A 22207-nucleotide genomic window follows, 5' to 3' on the forward strand; every position below is an offset into this window, starting at 1 on the left:
TATTCTTTGTTATCTGCAATGTTGAAATAATCAGATTATCTCCTGAGCCCTGCCGTAGTTGCACATTACAAATCATACTAGTAGTTCGGGACTTAGGTTGGACTTTCTAACTCTTTGAGTTTGAGAGGTAAATTCTTCAAGTTTAAACCCTTCATGCTACTTGTGACCTAAGTATTTCAATGTGCTGCTATGTTTTGATATCAAATTGTATTTGCATGTATTTTTAGTACTCATACAAGATGTCCAACTGAGATGCAATGTTTTGGTGATAGGATCATCTGCTGGGTTCCATTACTAACATAGGAATACCCCAATAATGGGAACATGTATTAATGTATTTAAAAAATATAGAAGTTTTTCTCTACAGTTTAATTGGAATGGAAAGTGGAGAGAATATGGTCTTCACTGAATAAGGAGGTAACTCAGCAAAGTAGATGCATGTGTGTACTTCGCAAAGGTATCACTTTTCTTTCCAAATATAAAGTGGCAGCTTTGGATGTGGGAAGGAGTGCTATGTCTATTCATTTAAAAATATGGTCAATATTTATAGCATTCATGTAGTCTCATTTTTAGATCTCTGCTTAAACATAATTGTCTACCGTATATATAATTCTAACTGCTTAACCCAAAATTATTTTCCTCTTCAATTTTTAGAGAATAAACAGGAGACATGTTAAATCAGTATGTGTAACTGAAAATCCTGTGTGCGTATATGCACATCACATCTATGCAGTATCCACAGATACACATAAATCTATTTACATGGTGTTGACATTTTACATTTAAAAGGAATAAAATAAATATGTAAAACTACCTAGAAGGGGTCAATTAAACCCCCACACACACCTCTCATGTATTTCCATTCTGAACTGCCCTGATTTTATTTAACCAAAGATATAGGAGGAAAGAAATCTGTTAAAAGTATCTATAATACTTTGAAGGTATTGCCCAAACATGTGTGGCCCAGATATGAAATAGGTAGTATGTGTGGTGTAAAATGACTTTAGCTGGCAAGAAATGCACCAAATAATTCATGAAGAGCATAGCAATTAAAGTATAACAAATGACTGCCACTAAAACCATTATTCTACAAACATCATTTATTCCACACATTGTTTCAGAAATGTTTTAAACAACTTTTCAGATAAATATATGCTTACGTATATGTGTATGTATAAGCATTTTTAATACATACATATACATATATTTTTATATTTTGACATTTAATTTTGCATCTTTCTGCGTTTAAAGCCAGCTACAGGTCTAAAGGACTGATTCAATATCCACTAACACCGAAAAGAATCTTTCCACTGTTTTCAGTGGACTTGGTTAACTACATTGGTTTCAAAAGGAGAGAAAAAGAATAATCAATAAAGCACACCAAAATTCCAGAAAGAACAGTTGTCTGTCATACATGAGTATGCCATTGTTTTTAGGTTTACTATTGTTTGTCTTTTTAAGCTAAATCTTTCATTTCTAGTTGCTAGTCAAACACTAGGAAACAGACATTCCACCATAGCTTCCACTTAGGCTGTTGGCCTCAACAGTAATTATCATTCTTTCTCCTAAAGCAGCACTAGCCACAACCAGAGACAAAAAAACCCCATATGACTAGATGACTCCTCAGTGTGCACCATAATTCTAATTTTGGTGATAAAAACCTTGCTCCAGCTTTGAGGATTTCAAATATACAATATTGCATACAGTTGCTGCCCATCATATCTCATCTTCCCTGTTCTGCACAAACATAATGGGTGAAAGGGCTCAGAGGAACAATTGTTTGTTTTCTACACCATAAAAGTCGGCAACTGACTGCCTTCACTTGTAGCTTTTAATGCATTACTTGCTTGGTGTCCAATAATCCCTATGAGCCGTGATTCTGGAGTTTCACATCTCTGAGCCACTTTCACACAGCCCACACACCACTCGGCATCCTGCTGCCACAATAGTTATTTCCAAAAACCTGTTTTGAAACAGTGTATTTAAAAGGCAAGCCCCACAGAACTGCATTGTACTAACAGAAAGCACAGCACAATTTATTCTGAAGCATGGGAACATGATGGGTAAGTCAGCATTGCCCGAATCCTTTGATTTTGTGTCAGCACGTGCACCATAAAACCCTGCACGAGCCTAAACATTGCATAAACTGTTTGCTTATAGGATACTGATGTAGGTGGGAGAGAAATATAGCTCCGTTACAAGACTCTTACTTGCAAGAACACATGTATGTATTCCTGCATACATGAACTGATGGAAGAAGGTATCATGTGTTACTGGTAAGGGAGAAAAGCTAACTTCTCTTCTCTGGAGCACAGAGAAGCAGGAAAGAAAGGTACTGTAACTCTGTATTTGACTTTCTGTACATCCAGTCCAGAACATTGTCCTGAGAGTAGTAACCATCAGAATTTTGAAATAAAGGTGACAGATACCTTCCATCTTCTATATCTAAGGTCTTGTGCTAAACTCAAAATCCCAGATTCAATGTCACTTCCCAAGTTCTTCTTTCTAAGTACTGTAACTTCGGACATGTTTCCTTCAGTCTTCAGATCTGCATAATTTTTGACCTTGACACCACTCTGTTTAGCTAGAAGCTGCATGAGAAGTATTTAATGAGAGTCACTTTTGGTGAATTATGACTCAGTGGTGTAGCTCTGAGTCACCATGCCTCTGAGGGTTACTCTCAGGGTATGACGAGAACAGCTTCTGGCAATGTGGGCTTCCCAGAACCTGGAAATAGAAAAAAGGTCAGTGGCTTCCTTTCCCCTACAATGCCACATCCTTTTTCACTTTGGCGTAGCCCATACCATGCCCTCTTCCCCAAGCTGTTCATACACTCACACCCTGGTCCATTAGAGCTCTTTCTGACTTTGCACGCTGCAACACACTGCAACATGACCTACCAGTTCCTATGAAAGGCATGGGAAGGAGGCAGCAGTAAAGAAGGTGATGAAGAGGGGAGGAGAGTAATGAGGGAAGGAGACGACTACTGTGCTTAGTCTGAGGAGGCCTTGGAAATACAGCTTTTTTGCCTAGTTATGGCCCTTCTGTTGTCAATGGCTAAAAGCAGCCAAACATGTGGCTACACTGCAGGTCAAAGTTAAAAGTCAATTGAAGTAGCGTTACAGGGTGATTACATTGCTCCAATTGTGCTGATTGCATGGGCAGACCGCCATTCGCATAAACCACAACAGCAACTGCTGAATCAGCTCCTTCTCTGAGGAAAATGAAGCTAGGCAACCCATAAATCCCAGCAGCTACCCCACTACTGTCCAACAGAATCATCCCCCTGCCAAACCCTTCCTTCCATTTTCATTTAGTCTCCAAGGAAATGCAGGGAGATTATTCATCAGAAAATAACTCATTCAAATATTCACGAGGGCTGTTTGGTAGGTGGACTCCAATTCATACACAAGATGCCTGCATATAACGAGGAGCTCAGTAAGGCAGCTACTTCCAAGCACAGGAGTGCTAGATGGTGGGGGAAAAGGTATTTGTTTGGATCATCAGCAGATGGCATCTATTTTACCTTCTCATCACTGAAAGAAAATAAATGGTTGTTGCTTACTCCCTGAGATGAGTTTCCCTGGGTGAAATCTTTAAAGACATCAATTTTTATTTTAATTTATCAAGTATGCACTTCAGAGAGTTGAGTCTTGCTATGGTAATTCTCCTAGAGTCTTTGGAAACTTTGCTGAAGGAAGCTGTGACAAGATCTGGTTTATGAGACAATAAACACCTCAGACGTGTACAGGTTTTGAAGGAGGTCCATTCCTCAAAGACTGATTTCTCTGTTTCCAGTGCAGGAGCTATAGAATGTGAGACACTCTCATTCTAGTCTGTTTTTTGTAGCTTGCATTTATCTTCGTTTGTATTGTCTGCCTTTTGCAGGAGATTTATATCTCTTCTGCATAACGGTCCCAGCATGAACAATTCTGCCAGTAAAAATGAAAAACTACAAAAACACGTACTATTGTAGAAGTTACAACTGATTCACAGAATGTAAACAAACACGCAACCATCTGTAGGTCTCCATGTAAAACTAGTAAAAAAAAGTTAAGTGCAGATTTGTGCAGACATATTCTGATTGCTGTTAAATTTGTGATTGTAGACATGTGCAGGATATTAGCTTTTATTGTATTTTGCCTTACCCAACGAATTCAAGGCTATTTGTCAATTATAACACATCCTCCTCAGATTTAAAGAAACAAGTAATGGATATTCCCGAGTACATTCTTCAATATGAATCTACAATCACTAACCAACATCTCAGCCACCTATGACAGACTGTTTCCATTTTAACATAAAAGGAATTGCTGCTGACTGTGGCTTGCTGGGATTACGTGCTTTGTTATGTATCTCTCTGATTTTACTTTAGAAGCTCAGGGATCAAGAATATCAGGCAATTTCAACGGTCTTCATCAGTTGCCCTCTAAACCTGTGAGAAAGAATCCAACAGGCAAATACGGCACCCATCAAATAACATTAATATCTATTGTAAAGAGAGGGGACAGGAAGACGGAGTGAGGGACACTCCTAGATCTCCTAGAGAGATCTCCTAGAGCACACTGGGCCATGTGGGAAATTATGTAATCTAGGCAAAGCATGATACAAATATTTCTTCTTTTGTGTGTGTGTGTGAAGGAAAATACAACATCAGCTTCATTCTTGTTCACACCTCTTCATAAAGCAAAAAAACAATGCTGTCCACTGTAATATGAGAGGATTCCGGGAATTTCATGTACTGAAATGCTGCCCATAAACAACAAAAAGGCAGCATTTTATTGCATTTTGCCTGGGTTATATAGTCCCCAACACTACAATATGTTCTCCAGTGGCCTAGAAATCAGGGTGTAACTTGGATGTAGATGAAGATCTTTAGTTTTTAATTAATAATACATAGTGCAGAATCTGAAAGGCTATCTATAATTTATGTATCAGTGTCTCAAAAGCAGTCATTCATACATTATATATTCAGACAGAAAATTATCTTGCTTTTATTTTCCAATAAAAAGTATATTAAGATGTTACTATGTACCCTCCAAAATGTATCAGCGCTACCCAGAGCTTCATAGCCAGGTTCCACTGGGTTCTGTTTGCTGCAAGAGGCTGAATGTGCAAAAGCATTATTGACTGAGCATCTCTCTCTCTCTTCTGATGGGCTTTTAAAAATGATCAGGCCATTTCTTGGATCTTTGCTAATTTACCCATACAGGGACAGATAATTGAAAAAATAAAATAATAAAAAAAAAGTAGTTTATGAAAAGGGAAGGAAATGATTTAACAATAAGGGGTTTCCAAACTGGACTTAAGAAAAACTAATTATGGTAATATACCACAAAACTCCTATAAAATAGAGGAAGAAAAAAGTCATTTTTGAAATACAAGTTTATGCAAAGCTATTGCATATAAAGCATGTTTCATGTTAACAGCCATTCTCATCATGCTGTCCTATTTTCCAAGCACCCACCTACTTATGGGCACTTTAAAAAGTAAAAATAAAAAAATGCATACTGTGTATGCCAAACATGCATAAACTTAAAAGTTGCTTTCAATGCTGTATTTTCTCCCCCTCTCTATCAAACCGAAAAGCCTAAAATAGTGATATCAAGCTACTGTTACACCCCGGTCTTCGTTATGCCACTTTTAAGCGTAAAACAATGTAGACCAGATGCCAGCAGGATCAAACAAGCCCTCCCTCCTGCCTCAGGTGCTAGGGGGTGTCATTTCTGGGTGGCTGAGAGTCCCAGCTGCCTGACAGACTGTCTGAACCCATCCACTCCAGGACAGAGGGAAATGAGTCACATCTGCACTTGCTCTGCTGTAGCTCCACCACAGCGGATGTAGGACCAACCAGAGCACGAGTTGTGTTTTTTTCAAACTTGCCCCTCTTCCATGTTCTACACTCCTAAACAACTGTTCATTTTTTTTCCCTTAAAGTAATGAAATAATCCAGCCTCAACAGAGAGGTAGTGCAAAAGAGATAAGAAATATTTTCCAATCTCATAAGGGCAAGGAGATGATAAACTAATTAATATTTGTGATGTATCTGGATGGGTGATGATTTGTATGTAGTGAGACAATGAGGTAGGTAGGAGATCAGAATTCACAAGACAACTGTCAGCAAAGTGAGAAAAGGAGTATCAACCCACAGAGAAAGAAGGTATGTAAAATTACCATTTTTTTAGCATGGATCTAAAGCTGCCATCTGAATTTTACTCCCTCAGTATAATAATATTTTTGAGAAAAAACAAAAAAGTTCAACATGACCTACAAGCAAAAAATCTAGAAATGAAATGTAATTCTTTGAGATTCATATACTTTACTCTCCTTTGTAAGTGGAGCCAAGCATTAAGCTGCTCCTGTGGGTATGTCAGGGGGGAAAAGACCTGTCAAATATTTCTGGGTTAAGCCTACCTCTCCCTCTCTACCTAGCACAACACAAAACCAGTTTGTGCAGTATGTACAACTAAAATTATCACCTCTCAGAATTGAAATTTGGGGATGGAAGGACATTTGAGAGACATTACTATTAGTAGACTGAGGTGTTATCAAACAGAACATTTAACTTGGCTAGTCTAAAATCATAGCATATTTTTCCTTCACAATTTGTAGCTCAATAACTAGGATTACCAACTAGCTCTTAGTAGTTATTTTGAAGATTATAGTAATTCCATTTCAATGAATTTCTTCATAATCATCTGCTTCTTGGTATAATAAAACTTTAGAATATTACAGTGTATCAATTAGCACATAGTTACCACAGAAGTCTGAAATACAGCAATCCAATTCCACCTCTACTTGAGTTTTGAAATATTACTTCTTAATCTTGCAAACTGTCCACCCTAGTGGTGAACCGTTTCTAATTTATTTTTTTATCTCTGCTGCTACTCTTTTGTTTCTGTTCTGTAAATTTGCATCATTAGGTATTTTAAATAATCTCGTATGTTTTTCCTCATGGGACTCTACTGACAGTTTTTACATGATGGTCTATGCTACAGTTACATTTCTCTGATAAGAAATCAGCAAGAGGAAAAAAGACACTGAGAAAAAAACCTCATCTACTTTATCACATTTATCAGCCATTCTAAAAAAAGCCTTGCAAAACCTCAAGCTGAGGCAAATATGAAAAAGAACTGTATCTTTGTAAGTAGTTAACTGTAGGCAAATAGCAATGTAATCTATGCTGGAATTGCTTCTGCGACAGGAACTGTTAGATTTTCTCATTAGCTAAAAAGTAAAATATTGGCAAATTAGACTACAATTTTAGCAAAAAACTCTGAGGTCACATGGCCTATTTCGTCTGTTCTGACAGGACTGAGCCGTTCATTTTGAAGTGTTTTGTACAACCTGGTTTTGAGTAACTCCAATTAAAAAGTGAATAAGATCATTCCAGTGAAAGGTTCTTTATAATTCATTTGCCACCTCACAAGTTGTCTTTGAAAGCTACCATGAAGTACTTACTTAAAGTTCATGCTATTAGAAAACACTCCTTAATAGACATGTTATTGGTTTCTTCGTACTGCTTGAGTTGTATCTGAAAAGGATTTTCTTACTTGAAGAATAATGACTATAATCTGGACTAAATTAATTCTATGGTCAATGGTCAAAGGTATGAGCATTACTAAATTAACAGGAGGAGGCTGTAAATCAACATTGTGTTAACGAACCACTACAGTACAGTAATCATGTTCTGAAAAACTACAAATAGTCCTCAACAAATCAGATGTCAGGACTACATAATGTTACATGGCTACTGAGAAGAAAATGATGTCACCTTAGTCTCTCAGTCACATATGATCAATAAGAAGCAAGTGTTGACGACTGGTCGGGAGCTATACATCACCTTTGCTTATTGGATATCTCTCTTTGCAATCCCAAACATTGTAGTCAATAGTCTCTTTAGTTTTAAATCTCCATATGTTGCTACAATCCTGTTAAATTGTCTTAAACTAGTCCTTCCCTGTTTGCAACCCATACATTTGCTATTTTTCAAGAATGCAATTCCAGTGTCCCCTTCCTTTATCTTCCAGACCATTCTTTACAATTGATTTTAAAGAGAAGCCAAGCATTACTCCTGTGTGGTTCAGGCAGCCACTGCTTTTCTAGACATACTGGCAGATATTTTACTAATTTGAAACGAACATACAATACGATATAAAGGAAGAAGGAATGATGCATAGGAAGGTATGTCCACGGACTATGAGGAGAGGGAAGAGCGAATAAACCTGGCTTGCATCAGACAAGATTACAGTACAAAGACCGTGAATAATCTGGGTCTAACAAATCCAGTCTGTATGCATCCAGTGATGCTTTCAGTGAAACAAAGAAACACAGTGTTTTGCTATTGGGGGTCTGAACTGACCTGAACAACTATTTATTGTCTTTCTGGTCATTCCTGCAGATCGGAAGACAAATCAGCAGTTCATTTATGACCAAGCTTTACTTATAATCCCTAAACTACTTTGTCATCTATTTAATGGGATTTGAGTCCAATGCAATTTACATTTTTCTAAGAACATCCTGTTGGGCCCTGCATCAAGTGATTTATTAGCGGTGTACTTCTTCAACCCAAATTTTCAAATAAAGGTATAAAACAACCATGATGGTAGGTATTAAACATTTATATTTAACAACAATTACTGTAAGACAAAGACAAGACACATCAGGTATTACCTTCCTAAGTATGTAAGAGTAGATTGCTATACAGCATTATATTGTGGAATTGACTTTCTTATGCTGTAAACGGCATTTGAACTGGTTTCTAATTACAACATGATTCATTCAGTTTGTTACCACTGAAGGCTTAAACATTACCCAATTCACAGATTATTCTTAAGCAAAATCTTGAGGATTAATGTGACCTGAACATGCATACCAAAATTTAAATCATAATAACAGGTAATTCTACATGAAATTATATTACATAGACTGGGGGGAGGGTGGGGGAGAAGGAGAAGAAATTTCATTCCTGCTGTTATACCTGAAAAGAGACTTTTTTTTTAAATCCACATAGATGCATAATGTAGCTGAAGCTTCTTCAAAACTACATAAAACTTGTGACCACCAAGGACACTATAGGAGGAAACAGATTTTTTTTTATATATAAGAATTAAATTAAAGAATGACACAAATAATTTTCATGACATGCAGTGCTTTTACGTTCCAGGCCACCTATTTTATATTCTCTTATATTTCACCTCTATCATTAAGCAATTTAACTGTAATGGTATTAGAGAAAGAAGCTATTAGATTTGTCTCACTTGACCCATTTTTTCCTTAACTGACAGTGTTACTGTATACAGCAACATTTTCTTTTGGACTCATGTTCCCTTCTAGATCTAGAAGTATTTTAGTAGGCGTGAACTTAAGTAACAAAAGGAAGGTCTCAAGCACTATTTTCTTGCCTCCTCGGAAGCTATCACACAAACTGAGTAACACTCTTAATTCTTTGATAGCTATTCATGAGATTTAACCAATATTTAGAAATATGTCATGTTCTTAGTTTCTCCTTTTTGTCCACTAGACAAGAAGAGTGGACACTCAGTTAAATGCATGTTAATTCCTATAGTACATCTGATAGCAAAATAAAGTATGTGTGTGCATGGGCAGATAAACTAACATGACTACAGCATGAATCTAAAAAAGCCACACACATGCAACCCCTGCTAAAATGCAAAACCAAACAGTATCATCATCCCAACTGCTTATATTAGCTATCATTGCAATATTACCTGTATTGTAATATAACCTAGCAACCTTATCAGTGGATTTTACTATGAAAGCTGCAAGTAAAATTAAGAGTTAATAATGAACTGGGAATAAATCTTTCAAGACCACTTCAAGCTCTTTACCAGACAAAAAAAGTTGTTCAAACCTTAGCAGACCTGCAGGAAACAAACATGTAATATATGTAGGAAATTATACTGGCAATGTATTGAATATTAATTAAATACAAACAAGAAGCCACTATTCCAACAATAGCAGTATATTCGTGAAGGGAAAATAAAAAACAGTATTAGCAAGAAATTAATTTTGAGAAGACCAGTGAAAAACTAAAGCTAAAAAGCATTACAGAAGTATATAATTATCCCCAAATTAGTGTTATGTATCTTGGATGTTTGGAGGTAAGCTTATATTTGAAGTAAATTTATTAAAATTGAACCTTGAAATTCATATTGAGAACACCCAGACAACTTGAACACAACACTGACGTCACTCCCAAGACATGTTTTTCATGTTTTAACATGGATATTTTTGTTTGTTTACCCTCTAATATAGCACCACTTCATGACAAGCACTGAGGTCACTTAATAATTTAGCTAGTTTTTCCTTGCCTAGAAACAGTGAGTATTCTCACACCTCCAGCATGAATTATAAATTCCTTGATTTTATGACAGATAAAAAGTGCAGGCATTAGGAGGTTGAAGAACGGGGGAAACCTAATTCTTCTGCTGGGCCTGTAGAGAAGACCTCAACATGAGAGACTTCACAGCTAACTTAATTTGTCAGCTGGAGTCTTTGCTGGAAATGGCATTGGCAGTAATACCTAGTCATAAGCAGACATTAACACCTCACCAGAGAAAACCTTCATGACTGGGCTGGTATAAGAAGACGTATAAATTGATGGAGATAACCCTGCAGTTAGAAAATTCAGGTGCTTTGTTCTTAGAAATAAGGCTGCTGGCTGTAGGCTTTGCTATGCCTAATACTGTCTTGAGTTGCAAATAGTCAGGTACCAGCACCATGCTCACCGTTACCCCTGTTCTCATCGTTGTCCTGGGCAGGCCAGTATCACTGTCTCAAAAGCTGTGACGGCAGCACCATAGCTCAGGAAAACTCAAGCAAACACTAGTTCAGCTCAGTAGCAAAGGCTCAATCAGGTTCAACTAAAAGCACAGACCCAACACATCCAGCCTGTCATCAGGTAGGGGTTAAAGCGCACATACCACGACAAATGGTACACCAAGCACTCCTTCCTAAAGCTGCCACAATCCCCACTAAGGTTTATCCTCCCTTAAACAGTGAACTAACAACACAGCTCCTGCATTATGTTCCACCTCCCTCTTCTCAGCAACCCGTCCTAGATAGTCTCCTTACAACATTATCCCGATCACCCTACGCCTACCACAATGCTTCCTTCTCCCCCTGGATGAGAACACACATTTTGCCCATACCATTGCAAGCCTTTGTGCATACCATGCACATTGACCAATGCTCCAGCAAAGGCTTCATGTGGAGCACAGCTTCTTGCTTTTGGACTCTGCTGAAGGCTTATCTTTCCACAACTAGTAGAAGTCTCCTGAGAAGAGCAAATCTTATTCTTCCTTTTAGGACTCATTTCTACAGTGCTAGCTTATCCTGCCTCTCAAAGGGTAAATAATTGTCCTATCACAATTCCATTTTTCCCCTCATCCTAACACCCAGGAAAAACTCCTAATTTTGGTTTTACTTGACAGAATGACAGAGTTCCAAGTTCCATTTTAGTTATTTTTATATTTAAATACATTTATACTTAATTATCTTTTTTTCCGAGTTTTTATTTCTATGGTGAAGATCGCCACAGTTCAGACTGCTAAATCATCCCAACCACATCCAACCACATTATCTAACCCGTCTTTTAAGAAGCAGTAATCATTATTGCGTTGGCAAAATAGTCAGATTCAATATTTAAAATGTTTTATCTTTCACATATTGCTTCCTCCATTATAAGATATCTCCTTCCCTGCTCACAACTCAAGACTACTGACACTAGTGCTGTGTCCAAAAATACCATACTGGAATGAGGTATTGCCTAGATACCTGTCACTTCAATAAATGAAACCTGAAAGGGAAAATGAGCAGAAAGGAACCATGGGAGGTATTCCATGCTCTTCCTGATGCACACATAGACTGACGTGACTGGGTCTAGTCTGGATTTTACCTGTGTACATGTAGCCAGAGGCTGCTTCTGTGTGGCAGGCCAGGCCAAGCCAGAAACTCACCAAAACCACCCACTCATTAGCAAAAGCATACTGAAAAAACAACAAACCCAGACCCCAAGAAACATACCAAATAAAAAACAAGTATATACCTGTGTAATGACAGAAACAGCTCACAATGGTTCAGTTTTTCACATATCAGTTGGACACGGTCCCTGCAGCGTGCAAGGGCTTTACAGAAGTAGTTCTTTGACTCAAGTACAGCCTCCTGCAGATTTGTGGTTTGTGGCTGACTACAAACTGTGAAGGTTTTGTCACGCCGAGGCATCTATAAAAGCTGCCTCTAAGTGGATTTTCCTTTCTCTAATACTGATTGAATTCACTCTGCAGCCTTTCCTTCATTTCAGGCAGTGCTGAACATTTGTCTCCTTCCTCTGTTTTGGACATCCACATTCCTGAAACTGATACTTAGCAACTTCACCTTTGAGATCTTTAAAACCTTCGACAAATCTCACTAAAATCAGCCTCAAGGCATTAAAGTTCTGGTAGGGGAGAGGAACACAGAGGTTCAGAAGGGTGAGAAGCCCACAGCCATGCGTGAAGTGCAGTTGGACAAGGTTCGCTTCCTTTGGAAACCAATTTAGCACTTTTTTCTTCCAGAAGGTACTTTCAGTTTTCCTGTAATCCTGTTTTAAGGGGCAACTTCGTGGTGCATCTCGCCTTTCTTTTGAACTTGAAAGATGCTACCTTAATTAAACACCCCTGACTAAATTTGAGGGTGAGCATAGCAGCGAGCTGAAGCGTTTGCAGTCTCTCTCAGGGGCTGCTTCATCTCACTCTTTCAGGTTTTGGTTTTCCTCTGTGCCACGTCAAAAAAATAAATGCATGGCATAACTTTGCAGAGGAGTTAAATCCTGCCGCACCAGAACACCTTCCCGGCCAGGCACTGGAACTGTGATGCTATGGGAGACATCCTCCGTGGATAATCTTCCAGGCGCCCTGCATCCTCGGTGGGCTTCCCACACAGGGCCGTGGCTCCCTGGGATGTCCTGGGCTCCTGTTGCGGCCTCTCCCTTAAACCCTAAACTCTTCAGAGCTGGAAAGACCCCAGTCTCTCCTCACTTTTCTCTCCACAGCCCAACAACTTCGACGGTCGAGGGCTTCTACCGCGTCTAACTGGGGGAAGAAGGAGGCGGGGGGGGGGGGGGGGTGGGGGGTGCGTGTGTGTTCAGCGCGGTCTCCCCTCACTATCCTGCCCCAGAGCCGGGCGGCGACGCTTCCCGCCGGCGGGGACACGGCGGGGCCGGAGCGGGCGGCGAAGCCCCACTGCCGGGAGGAGCCGGGGGCGGCCCTACGCTTCCGGCCCGGCGGCAGCGACCTCAGCGGCCGGGACAAGGCTCTCTGTGCCGGGGGAGAGGGAGCGGCGGCGCCATGCGGCCGGCAGGTCGGTGAGGGGCGGTGCGGGGGCGCGGGAGGGCTGCGAGGGCCGCGCCCCCAAGGGTGGGCGGGGGTGTGAGGGTGGGCGCCCTCGCTACCGCCGCCATGTTGCGGCCTGGGGGGCAAGCGGAGGGGCAGAGGTGGCGGGAGGCGGTCACAGGTAGGTTTTGTGGACGAGGAGGGGATTTTTTAGGGCTCGGTGTGAAGGAGGCACTTTGCCGCCGGGACGGGTGTGGTGGTTTTCTCCAGGGCTGCCCTCGGGGAGCTGTTGGCGAAGGGTGGAGGCAGTGGCGTGTGGTGGGGTCCCTGTGGTGAAATGGGATGTGCTGCTCCCTGGGAAAGTGCCTTTGCTTCCCCATGTTGTCGTCCAGGTGTCATGTTGGAGAGTGGAGAAACCTATGTGAGGTATTCCCTGCTTTTTTTTCTTGATAAAGCTGAGTGCTTATTGGGCGCGTACCCGGCTAGCATGGCTAGTCAAAAAAAAAAAAGAATTCTTTCCTTTACATATTTCAACCCCTGCTACCTGTTTGCGTGTTTTCATGACAAATTATGCCAGAGTTTTTATTGAGGCAACTTTTCTTAGCACCTCAAGGCAGTTCTAGATCACTTTTCCTTGAAAATAGCCCTCAATTGCAAGTGGCGAATTGCAAATTCAATGCACCTGTTATTGTCTTGCAGTACATAGCGTAACTTCTGAAGAGTGGGAAGCCTAGCACCAAAAAGTTAGGAAATTAAAGAATAAAAGTTGTGCGAACAATGTTAATTCTGTCCTACATGTATATCCACTCTGTGATAGTCTTAATTGGCTAATCACTTGCTGTGTTATTAATTAAAAATTGATCATCCTTTTTCAGTCTCAGCATTCTGCATGGGATCCAGCCTTATTTTATACTGTACAGCAAAATTGTGGTAGACTTTGCACAGAAATACTCATTTCCTTATTTATGTTTTCATTGGCATTCGTCATATCATCTGTGTACCTCAAAGCTGTTAGCATATGTTTTGTTACTCTCTTGATAGTATTGGAATGTATTATCATCCAATTTACTGCTGGAAAAAATTGATTAAATGGTAAAGTGACACATGAAGGTCGTGTGTCAATCAGAGGCAGTCCTGAATCTGAACCAGGAACCCCTTACTCCTGGTCCCTGTGTTCGTTCTTCCTCATTCTTCCTAGTCATGTTTCCTTATTCACAGAAACACTGTGTATTTACTGCTCCTGTCTTCTTCATTTGGAAGGCTCAGCAACACTGAAATCAAACTAGTGACTGCAAAGCTGGACACTCAATAAAGGGGAAATGGAAGAAGTGCAGCCAAATGCCAGAGGTTTGACTTGCTTGCAGCAGGGAGCTCAGCTTTATCTTTGCAATTCTTCTATTAGCCAGGTCAATATTTTTTCCTCATTTTATGAATGAGGAATCAAGAAAGAGAGATCTGAAAGCCTGACTCTGCAAAGATGACTCAATACTTTTGTTTACTGTTCTTGTTCACCATTTTAAATGACTCCTTCAGATGTCAATACAGGTTTTTTTTTTCAGAGTACCTAATATTTTGTATCATTTTATAACATCAAAGTAACCATATTAGATAATTAATTATCAAATGCAGCATTCTAATGTCATTAGCATTGCAAGCCATCTCTACCAACTACTGTCATTATGCAGATGAAAACAGTAGAGAAGAAAGGCAAAGTGACTTTCCCAGCTGTTGCGTAATATGTTCGTTGTAGATAAAATACCAAAACTCAGGACCTCTTTGCTTTCTCCCCAAGGCTGGTTGTAAAATGGATATAGTTATTGTATCTAACCATTGATAGGTAGGATTTTCTATGTAGACTTGACTTGCAGTATTGCAAGCTGCTTTGAAGAAAAAGGCAGCATGCATGAGCAAAACCACATGTTTAATAGCATTTCTAAATACGCTTGTACTATCCCAGTTACTAGGCAAACAGATATTTCTAGATTTGAATGGTCAGTTGTATTCTGATAGTCCCTGATGTTTGCTTAGTGATCATTTTATATAAATGACGGTATCCAATTGTGCATGACCTGGGGACATCCAATTTAAAGTTTGGCTTTTGGTGAATAAAGGCAGTCAAATCATGAGTATGCATGTAGAATTGCTGGAATAATTGCTGAGCAAATATGTACGAGCACCAAAGAGGGATGGCCAGTTTTCCAGCTGCTTGCAGCCAGTTCCATGCATCGGCAGGGAAACAAGTGTAGGTTCAGCCAGCAGTGAATATGTTGGCGTTCTTCTCTGCCATTATTTGTCTCTGTCATTTTTTGATGCATTGTTCTGTGCAAGCCTCATCCACCTGGGACCTCTGTGCATAGACTCCTCTCTTGCAGTCTTACCACAGCACCAAACCTTTCTTTCTGCAGGGAAGAGAGGTCTGTTTTCTCCTGATGGGACACCAGCTGTGAGGTATTGAAGTTGCTTTGCGTGGATCACCTAAGGCCTAGTCTAGCTCAAATCTGAAAACTTTGGGGTGCTTGGTGGGAGAGACAGACTTGTTACTTCTCAGTACTTTGTTGGAAACCCTAGCCTACATGAACATCTTTATGCAAATTCCATTAAACGTGCTGTACCTAATAGAGATAAAACATCCATACTGCATGATCCTTGATGATATCTGTCTTCACTTGAGACAGGAGGCACTGACAGGGTAACTTGTTAATGGCTGTGCCATGTTTGAGTTACCACTTCTCTCCACACTCATGAACATAAATATCATCACTGAGATCTTCTATTGTGTGCTCTTTATTTACATTATGTACATTTCTGTGCCTGCAGTTGTTTCTGGGACAGTGTTTACAAGACAGGTGTTCCGTGAGGAAATCTAGCCTGTGCATATACACAAATAATACTTGATCTTTGTTTTTCTTGAGAATTTGGGATTGCTTGAATTTTCAGTAGCCTTAAAAATTTTTAAACTTCAATTTTAAGGACAAAATAGGTCTCAGATCATGATCTGATTCAAAATCTAAGGGGTCTAGTGGTGGAGTTTTGAAGCAGATTCAGCAATAACATCATAATATGAATAATTAATATTACTACTAATAATGTATTAGTAATTTGAGTATCAAAGAAGCCAGTACTGCAAAAGCTGCTGTGATCTGATTCCAGCCTTATTATTCTGAAAGGAAGTTCCTATTTTTTATTATTGATAAAACATTTTAATATTTCTGCAGTGAGAAGCAAAAATATAGTATTCAGATATTTTAAAGCTGAAATTTGTCTTCTTAAAATGTAGAAATGGAAATCTTCACTGTGGATAAAGAAGTTATTCTGATGTGTACTCCAGATGCAATGTTTTCAGGCAAGTCTGTTGGCTGTAAACTAGAATTTCATATTTAGAAAAAATACTGTATGAGGAAAAACAAAAATGGGATCCGTTGAGCTTTGAAACTCAAGTACCTTATAGTTAACACAAAGCTCTAATTTGTCTTCAGAAGTGCTGGGCTTCTGATTCAAAAGTTGATCCTAACAAGATGTTTCTCTCTGGTCCCCCTTCTGTTGCACAGAGTGATTACTGAAATTTGTATACAAGCAATTGACCACCCACATTTGAAAAATTGTATCCCTGATTCCACAGTAAAGGTGAAAGAAAGAGCAGTGATCTCAGTTTCTGAAAACGTTTGTGTCCAGGGACTCGAGGACCACAGTGTCGCTGTTTTCTTGTTTGTGTATCCCTTGAAACTGGTCTTTGAGCATTCGGTTAGCTTATATACTCCTTTATTTGCTTGTAGGTAATAAAGAATATTTTAACTCCTCTACATAACTCCACTCATAAGTGTAAGTGCTACAATGCAAACAGCAGCAGTAGCTTGTGATACTATTTTATCTTCCTGGGAGGTCCAGTCACTTCTGGCTATCATTAAAAAAGAATAAAGTTGCCCCAACCTCTTGTATAAATTAAAATGAGACTATTACAGTGTGATCTGTGATAAACAACTAGGTTTTATTAAATGTAAACAAAAGTAGGTATAAGTTCAGAATGGTATTTTAAATATTTAGGGGTTTTGAAACTGCTGTGAAGATAAGGAGAGAGTTACAAATACTAAGATCTAAATTTTAAACTGGGGTCTACTTCATGTGATAATATTGGTGGTTATTTAGTGTTCATGGGCTCCCTGCAGAGTAAGAAAGCAAGGCTTTGTATTAAGCCACATGATAAAATTTATGCTATCACAGGCCTGACAGTTAAAGCAAACCGGTCTTATGATGTCCCATAATTACTTTGTTTTTCAATGTTTCTGTGAGTCTTTGAGTACAATTAAATAAGTTAAGACTTATACGTGTTTGACATTGAGATTGTTCAGGCAGAGGTATAGCTGAGTTTGGAAAGCACCCTTTTGCTTTCAGATTACATGCTTAACAACTGTAAGTGACTTGAAACTTTATACAGGTATTTATAAATAGCTACAGTTTGAGGCTATGGTTCACTACTTCTTGTAAGTGTAGGGGTGATGAGCAGTCATTTTTATTATATGACCGGTTGCCAACTAACGACTCTTTGTTTATTGACAAATATTAAATACTAATAAAAGCAAATTTACGACAGTAAATATAATTAATTTTAGCAGTATCTTGAAATCACTTTTATGGTAAATGAAAACTCATAACATATCTATAGGAAATACAGTTACTGCCTGAGTGTAGCCTACTTGGAATATCAGCATTCAGTGATACTCAGTTACTACTTTAATCAGTGAAGAGTGTTTTACTAGTACGCTGTCTGAGCATTGATTCAGAGCATTCAAACCTTGAAGTACATGGTAATGTATACTGCGATGAGAAAAGGAAAGCAAACATCCTTCTTCCTTTCTTTTTGATAATGAAGATACTATCAGTGTACTTCAAACGTGAGTAAATGACAGATGTTATTAAAAAAGATGCCAGGATTTTTCAAAAGCATGTAGTGCCAAGTAGGTCCCATTATTTTTAGGAGATGAGCTTTTGTGGAAATTTGGGACAGAGAGTTCATGGATAGATTTTTTTTTTTAATTATTTTTTTTAAATGTCCATGTGTTTTTTATGAGCCAGTTTGTTTACCTTCCTTGAAATACTTGGAATTTCTCTTAAAAATGCTTAGGAAACGCTGTTACGCTTTACCACAGGTGAAATTGTGAGTACTCAGTCTTTTTGAAGTAGTCTTTGATGGGTAATGCAGATACTGAAAATACACAGGTCTGCAGTAAGCCTAAATGTTAACTGATAAGCTGCATGAGAACTTTCAGGGCAATATCTTTCAACTTGTGTGGAAAAAAAAAACATTAAAAGGATAGAAATACATTTATTTATTTATGTATCTATTATGACTTGGGTTTCCTGCCTGTTTATAAAATTGACTTGAACATGGTTGTTAGAGGGATATCTCACTTATTTGTATGTAAAATGCTGGAAAACTATGATTAATGTTCAGGCACATGTAGAAGACACATTTCTACAAATGTAGAAGATACAATTTTGTCTTGTACAGATCAGAGCAAAAATTGTTGTGAATACACTTAATTACAGCTCCCACACTGTTTTAAGCAAATAAAATGTAATTCTGGCGAGGGCAGGAAGAGTAAAATATTCAGGGTGTTGTAATAGTGTGAAAAAAGCAAAGAGTAAATCTTCATACAGCAATTCTTCACTGTGCAGATAGACCCAAAACCAAATCCAGAGAAAGAATATGATAGTCTAGCAATAAGAATTCCTTTGGGTGGGATGCTGCACGGAAGGTTTTTGTTCTTCTTGGTATTTATGGTAGTTCGTTGAAACTTGTTATGTTATGTTGGTCTTGAGTGACTCACTTTGAGTATTTTTTTAAATGGTAATATTTAAAAAAAAATAAAAATGATAGTAAGATGTCATAAATTAAACAGGTGGTTCAAGAATGACATAGAAAACTATGAATGATACCCAAGATATGAGAGTCTTAATGAGACAAACCCAAGAACCTTATATCTCTAAGTAAAAAAATTTCAATGAAGATATCTTAGTAGTAGTAATGGTAAAATAGTAATGTTTTCTTTTAAGTGACAAAAAATAATTTCAAAGCCTATTCAATTTTTTGCAGTCTTTTTGAGCATCTGCGCAGAATTTGGACACAGTGGTGGTTTGCAGTGTGCAGTGCAGGGCTTAGCTTTCCTGTCCGGAGAAGCTCTTAGAGGATGCTGAGACGAGAAAAGAGATGGTTTTGCAAGCACATGTTCCACATTCCCAGTGGTCAGTGTAGTGGCATGTTCCTCAAAACAGAACTTAAGAGCAGTGGGCTTTTCTTGAAAATGCTCTGTCTAGTATATCCAGCTTTTTTGAGGTAGTACCCCATAGTTTTATTTCTACAACTGAAATCTATGTTTGTATCAAGCACAGATTCATATTGCAATATTTCATTGTTGTTATTGACAAATACAACACTAACATTGGGAAATTAAGAAAGAAAAGCAGGCAAAAGAAAATAGGCGAAAAATTGGTAAAACTTCACTGGTGATCTGTTAGCATTTGAAGTATTTCCTATGCATGTGTAAGTGCGATGTGCACGTGTTTGTGTGAAAGTGTGTGTGTATATATATAGCTAAGGATGTCCTTTAGAAAAGGGGAATGGGGATTTTCATGACTGTTGCTTCTGTTTAAGAACTAGGGACAACTCGTGTGAGGCTATGAAGCTGAAATGTGGTACCTGCGTTAAGTTCTGTGTTTTTTCCCCTTTCTACCTATTGATAAACTTCAAGTGAGTTGCTGAATCTTGCAGGTTTTAATAGCTGAACAAAAGAATTGCAAATGCCTTCACCCTTAACCACTAGAATGTTTTAGTAGATGTCTTTATTTCTTAATTCCTTCCTTATAAGAAAGTTTTTCTTCCCCTACCTCTGAAGTCAATAGCTCCTGCACACATCTCTTAATTCTCTTTGCCCTTGTGAAACATGCTCTAGCAGTTTCCTGATTTTGCGGATGAGTTTGGGGTAAAGAATTTGGAAGGAACGAGGAGACTGCATTCTTATAAGGTTCTCCATCTTACTCTCTTTATTTAGCAAAACATCTTAAAACCACAAGGAAAATATCCGTCTCATCAGCCAAGTAACTTTCATGGCTGTGTCTGGTCTTTCTGCAGAATTGTACTGTAGCTTCTGTCCAGCTCATATGCTTGTGTTTCCTTTGGAAACCAACATCAGAGGTGGGAGGAAGAGAGGTTTCATGGATGCCCAAGTTTTGCCTTGACACCAACTTAAGGTGTGACTGAATAGTGCAGCTGGATCTAGGAACTAATACCTTATCCTAGATCCCCTACTCTAGACATACTGCGTCAACCAGATAAAAGAGTCTTCTTACAGGAAATGAAGATAATGTCAGACTGAAAGATAAATGACTCGCCCCCTCCCCCCCGCCCCCAACCTGACTGAGAACCTGTCAAAGGCTCTCTAACACATTCAAGTCTTTGTGTGAGCATATACATACGGTTCAGTTCATGCCTTAATGTACTTTACCCTCCAGGTTTCTCAGTGTTGGGGATGTGCATGTGTTCTGTCTCTCGAACAAAGAAAGCTGTTTGCCTGTCAAAATGTAATGAAGTAATGATATTTTCACTTGCTATTTATCGTTATATTTTCTTCAAAATAAAAAAAACCCAACCTGAATATTACATTTTTTTTAGTTGTTCTCTGTGGCACAGGGGGAATGTTAACTCATGAAGAATAAGTAATTCAAGTTTGTTTACTGTAGTCAAGAAAAAGTGGTGGGGTTTTTTGGTTGTTTTTTTTTTTTAAATATTTGATTAGAGGTATGATTGAAGTAGTAAGTAATATTTATTTTCTAATGGAAAATAAGGAAAATTCTAGAAGCTTTGGAAAAAATAGAAAAATGTATGGAATAGCATTTACAAATTAAGCTTTTAAGAAATTGAATAATACATATGTTAAACATATTTTCATATAGTGCACCCTTCTATTATCATTTCCATTTATTCATGAAACATTTACAGTTCAAATAGCTGAAAGGAAAAAATATAGTGTGCATGGAATGAATTGAACAAGGACAATTTAGAGTTATTTGAGGACTGAAAATAAAAGTCCCCATCTTAAGTAATGCTAGTGTCTTCTGTAAAAATGAAAGGCTAAATACAGTACAAGCTTCAAAGCCATTTAATGCTGATGTGATAGTGGACACTAAATGAAAACAAGCAGTACTTTTATCAGAAGCCACAAGTGTGTTGTTCCTCTAATTTATTAAGATGTATGTGATTGAAAGGACTTGGGCACTTGCTCTTTGTTCAACTCTAATATGCATGACTGACAGAAATATTTTTTTTTTTAATTAACAAAACCATACAAACAGCAAAACACAGATATCTTCTGACTTTGATTATCTTCCTTTTAAAAATATGAAATACAGTGGGAAGCTGCTAGATATGCAGTATTCGGTATAAAATCCTTCTTCGTGTAGTAATTTCTTTAAGGTTTTGTTACTAGGATTTTTTTTTGAAGTGTTTGCAATAGCATTCACATTATTCTGATAGGACTGATAAGCCAGGAGAGTATGCTTGAGTATACGCATGAAAAATCCTGAGAAGGTGGCCAGTGTAGCGAACAGTGTACAAGCAGACTGTGTCTACCTACAACAACTCCTTCCTATTATAACTCGGTTTAACTGAGCATTTAAAGAGAAGCTGGCTCAATCAGTTCTAACACGTTTACAACTTTGGAGCTGACTTTAAAAAAAAAAAAAAACAAACAAAAAACCATTTGATCATCATTATTTCTCAAATGCCTTTTGTTTGCTCAAGGGAACTGAAGTAAACAATCGATGTGATTTATGAGTCTCAATTCACATTTACTTCAAAGCAAGATGATTAGGCCTTTAAG

General features: G+C 38.3%; 1 protein-coding gene across 3 annotated transcripts in view; it reads left to right on the top strand.

Moving 5' to 3' along the window:
• The first annotated feature begins 13298 nt into the window (after positions 1-13298).
• Positions 13299-22207, top strand: part of BANK1 (B cell scaffold protein with ankyrin repeats 1) — a 161644-nt gene continuing 152735 nt past the window's right edge. For all 3 annotated transcript variants that reach the window (XM_054203896.1, XM_054203898.1, XM_054203897.1), the window contains exon 1: positions 13299-13362. In XM_054203896.1, coding sequence (XP_054059871.1) covers positions 13350-13362 — 13 coding nt within the window. In that variant the 5' untranslated portion in view covers positions 13299-13349. The remainder of the gene's footprint in view (positions 13363-22207) is intronic.

This window comes from Rissa tridactyla, chromosome 5 (assembly GCF_028500815.1).
Source record: "Rissa tridactyla isolate bRisTri1 chromosome 5, bRisTri1.patW.cur.20221130, whole genome shotgun sequence".
Classification (NCBI taxonomy): Eukaryota; Metazoa; Chordata; class Aves; order Charadriiformes; family Laridae; genus Rissa; species Rissa tridactyla.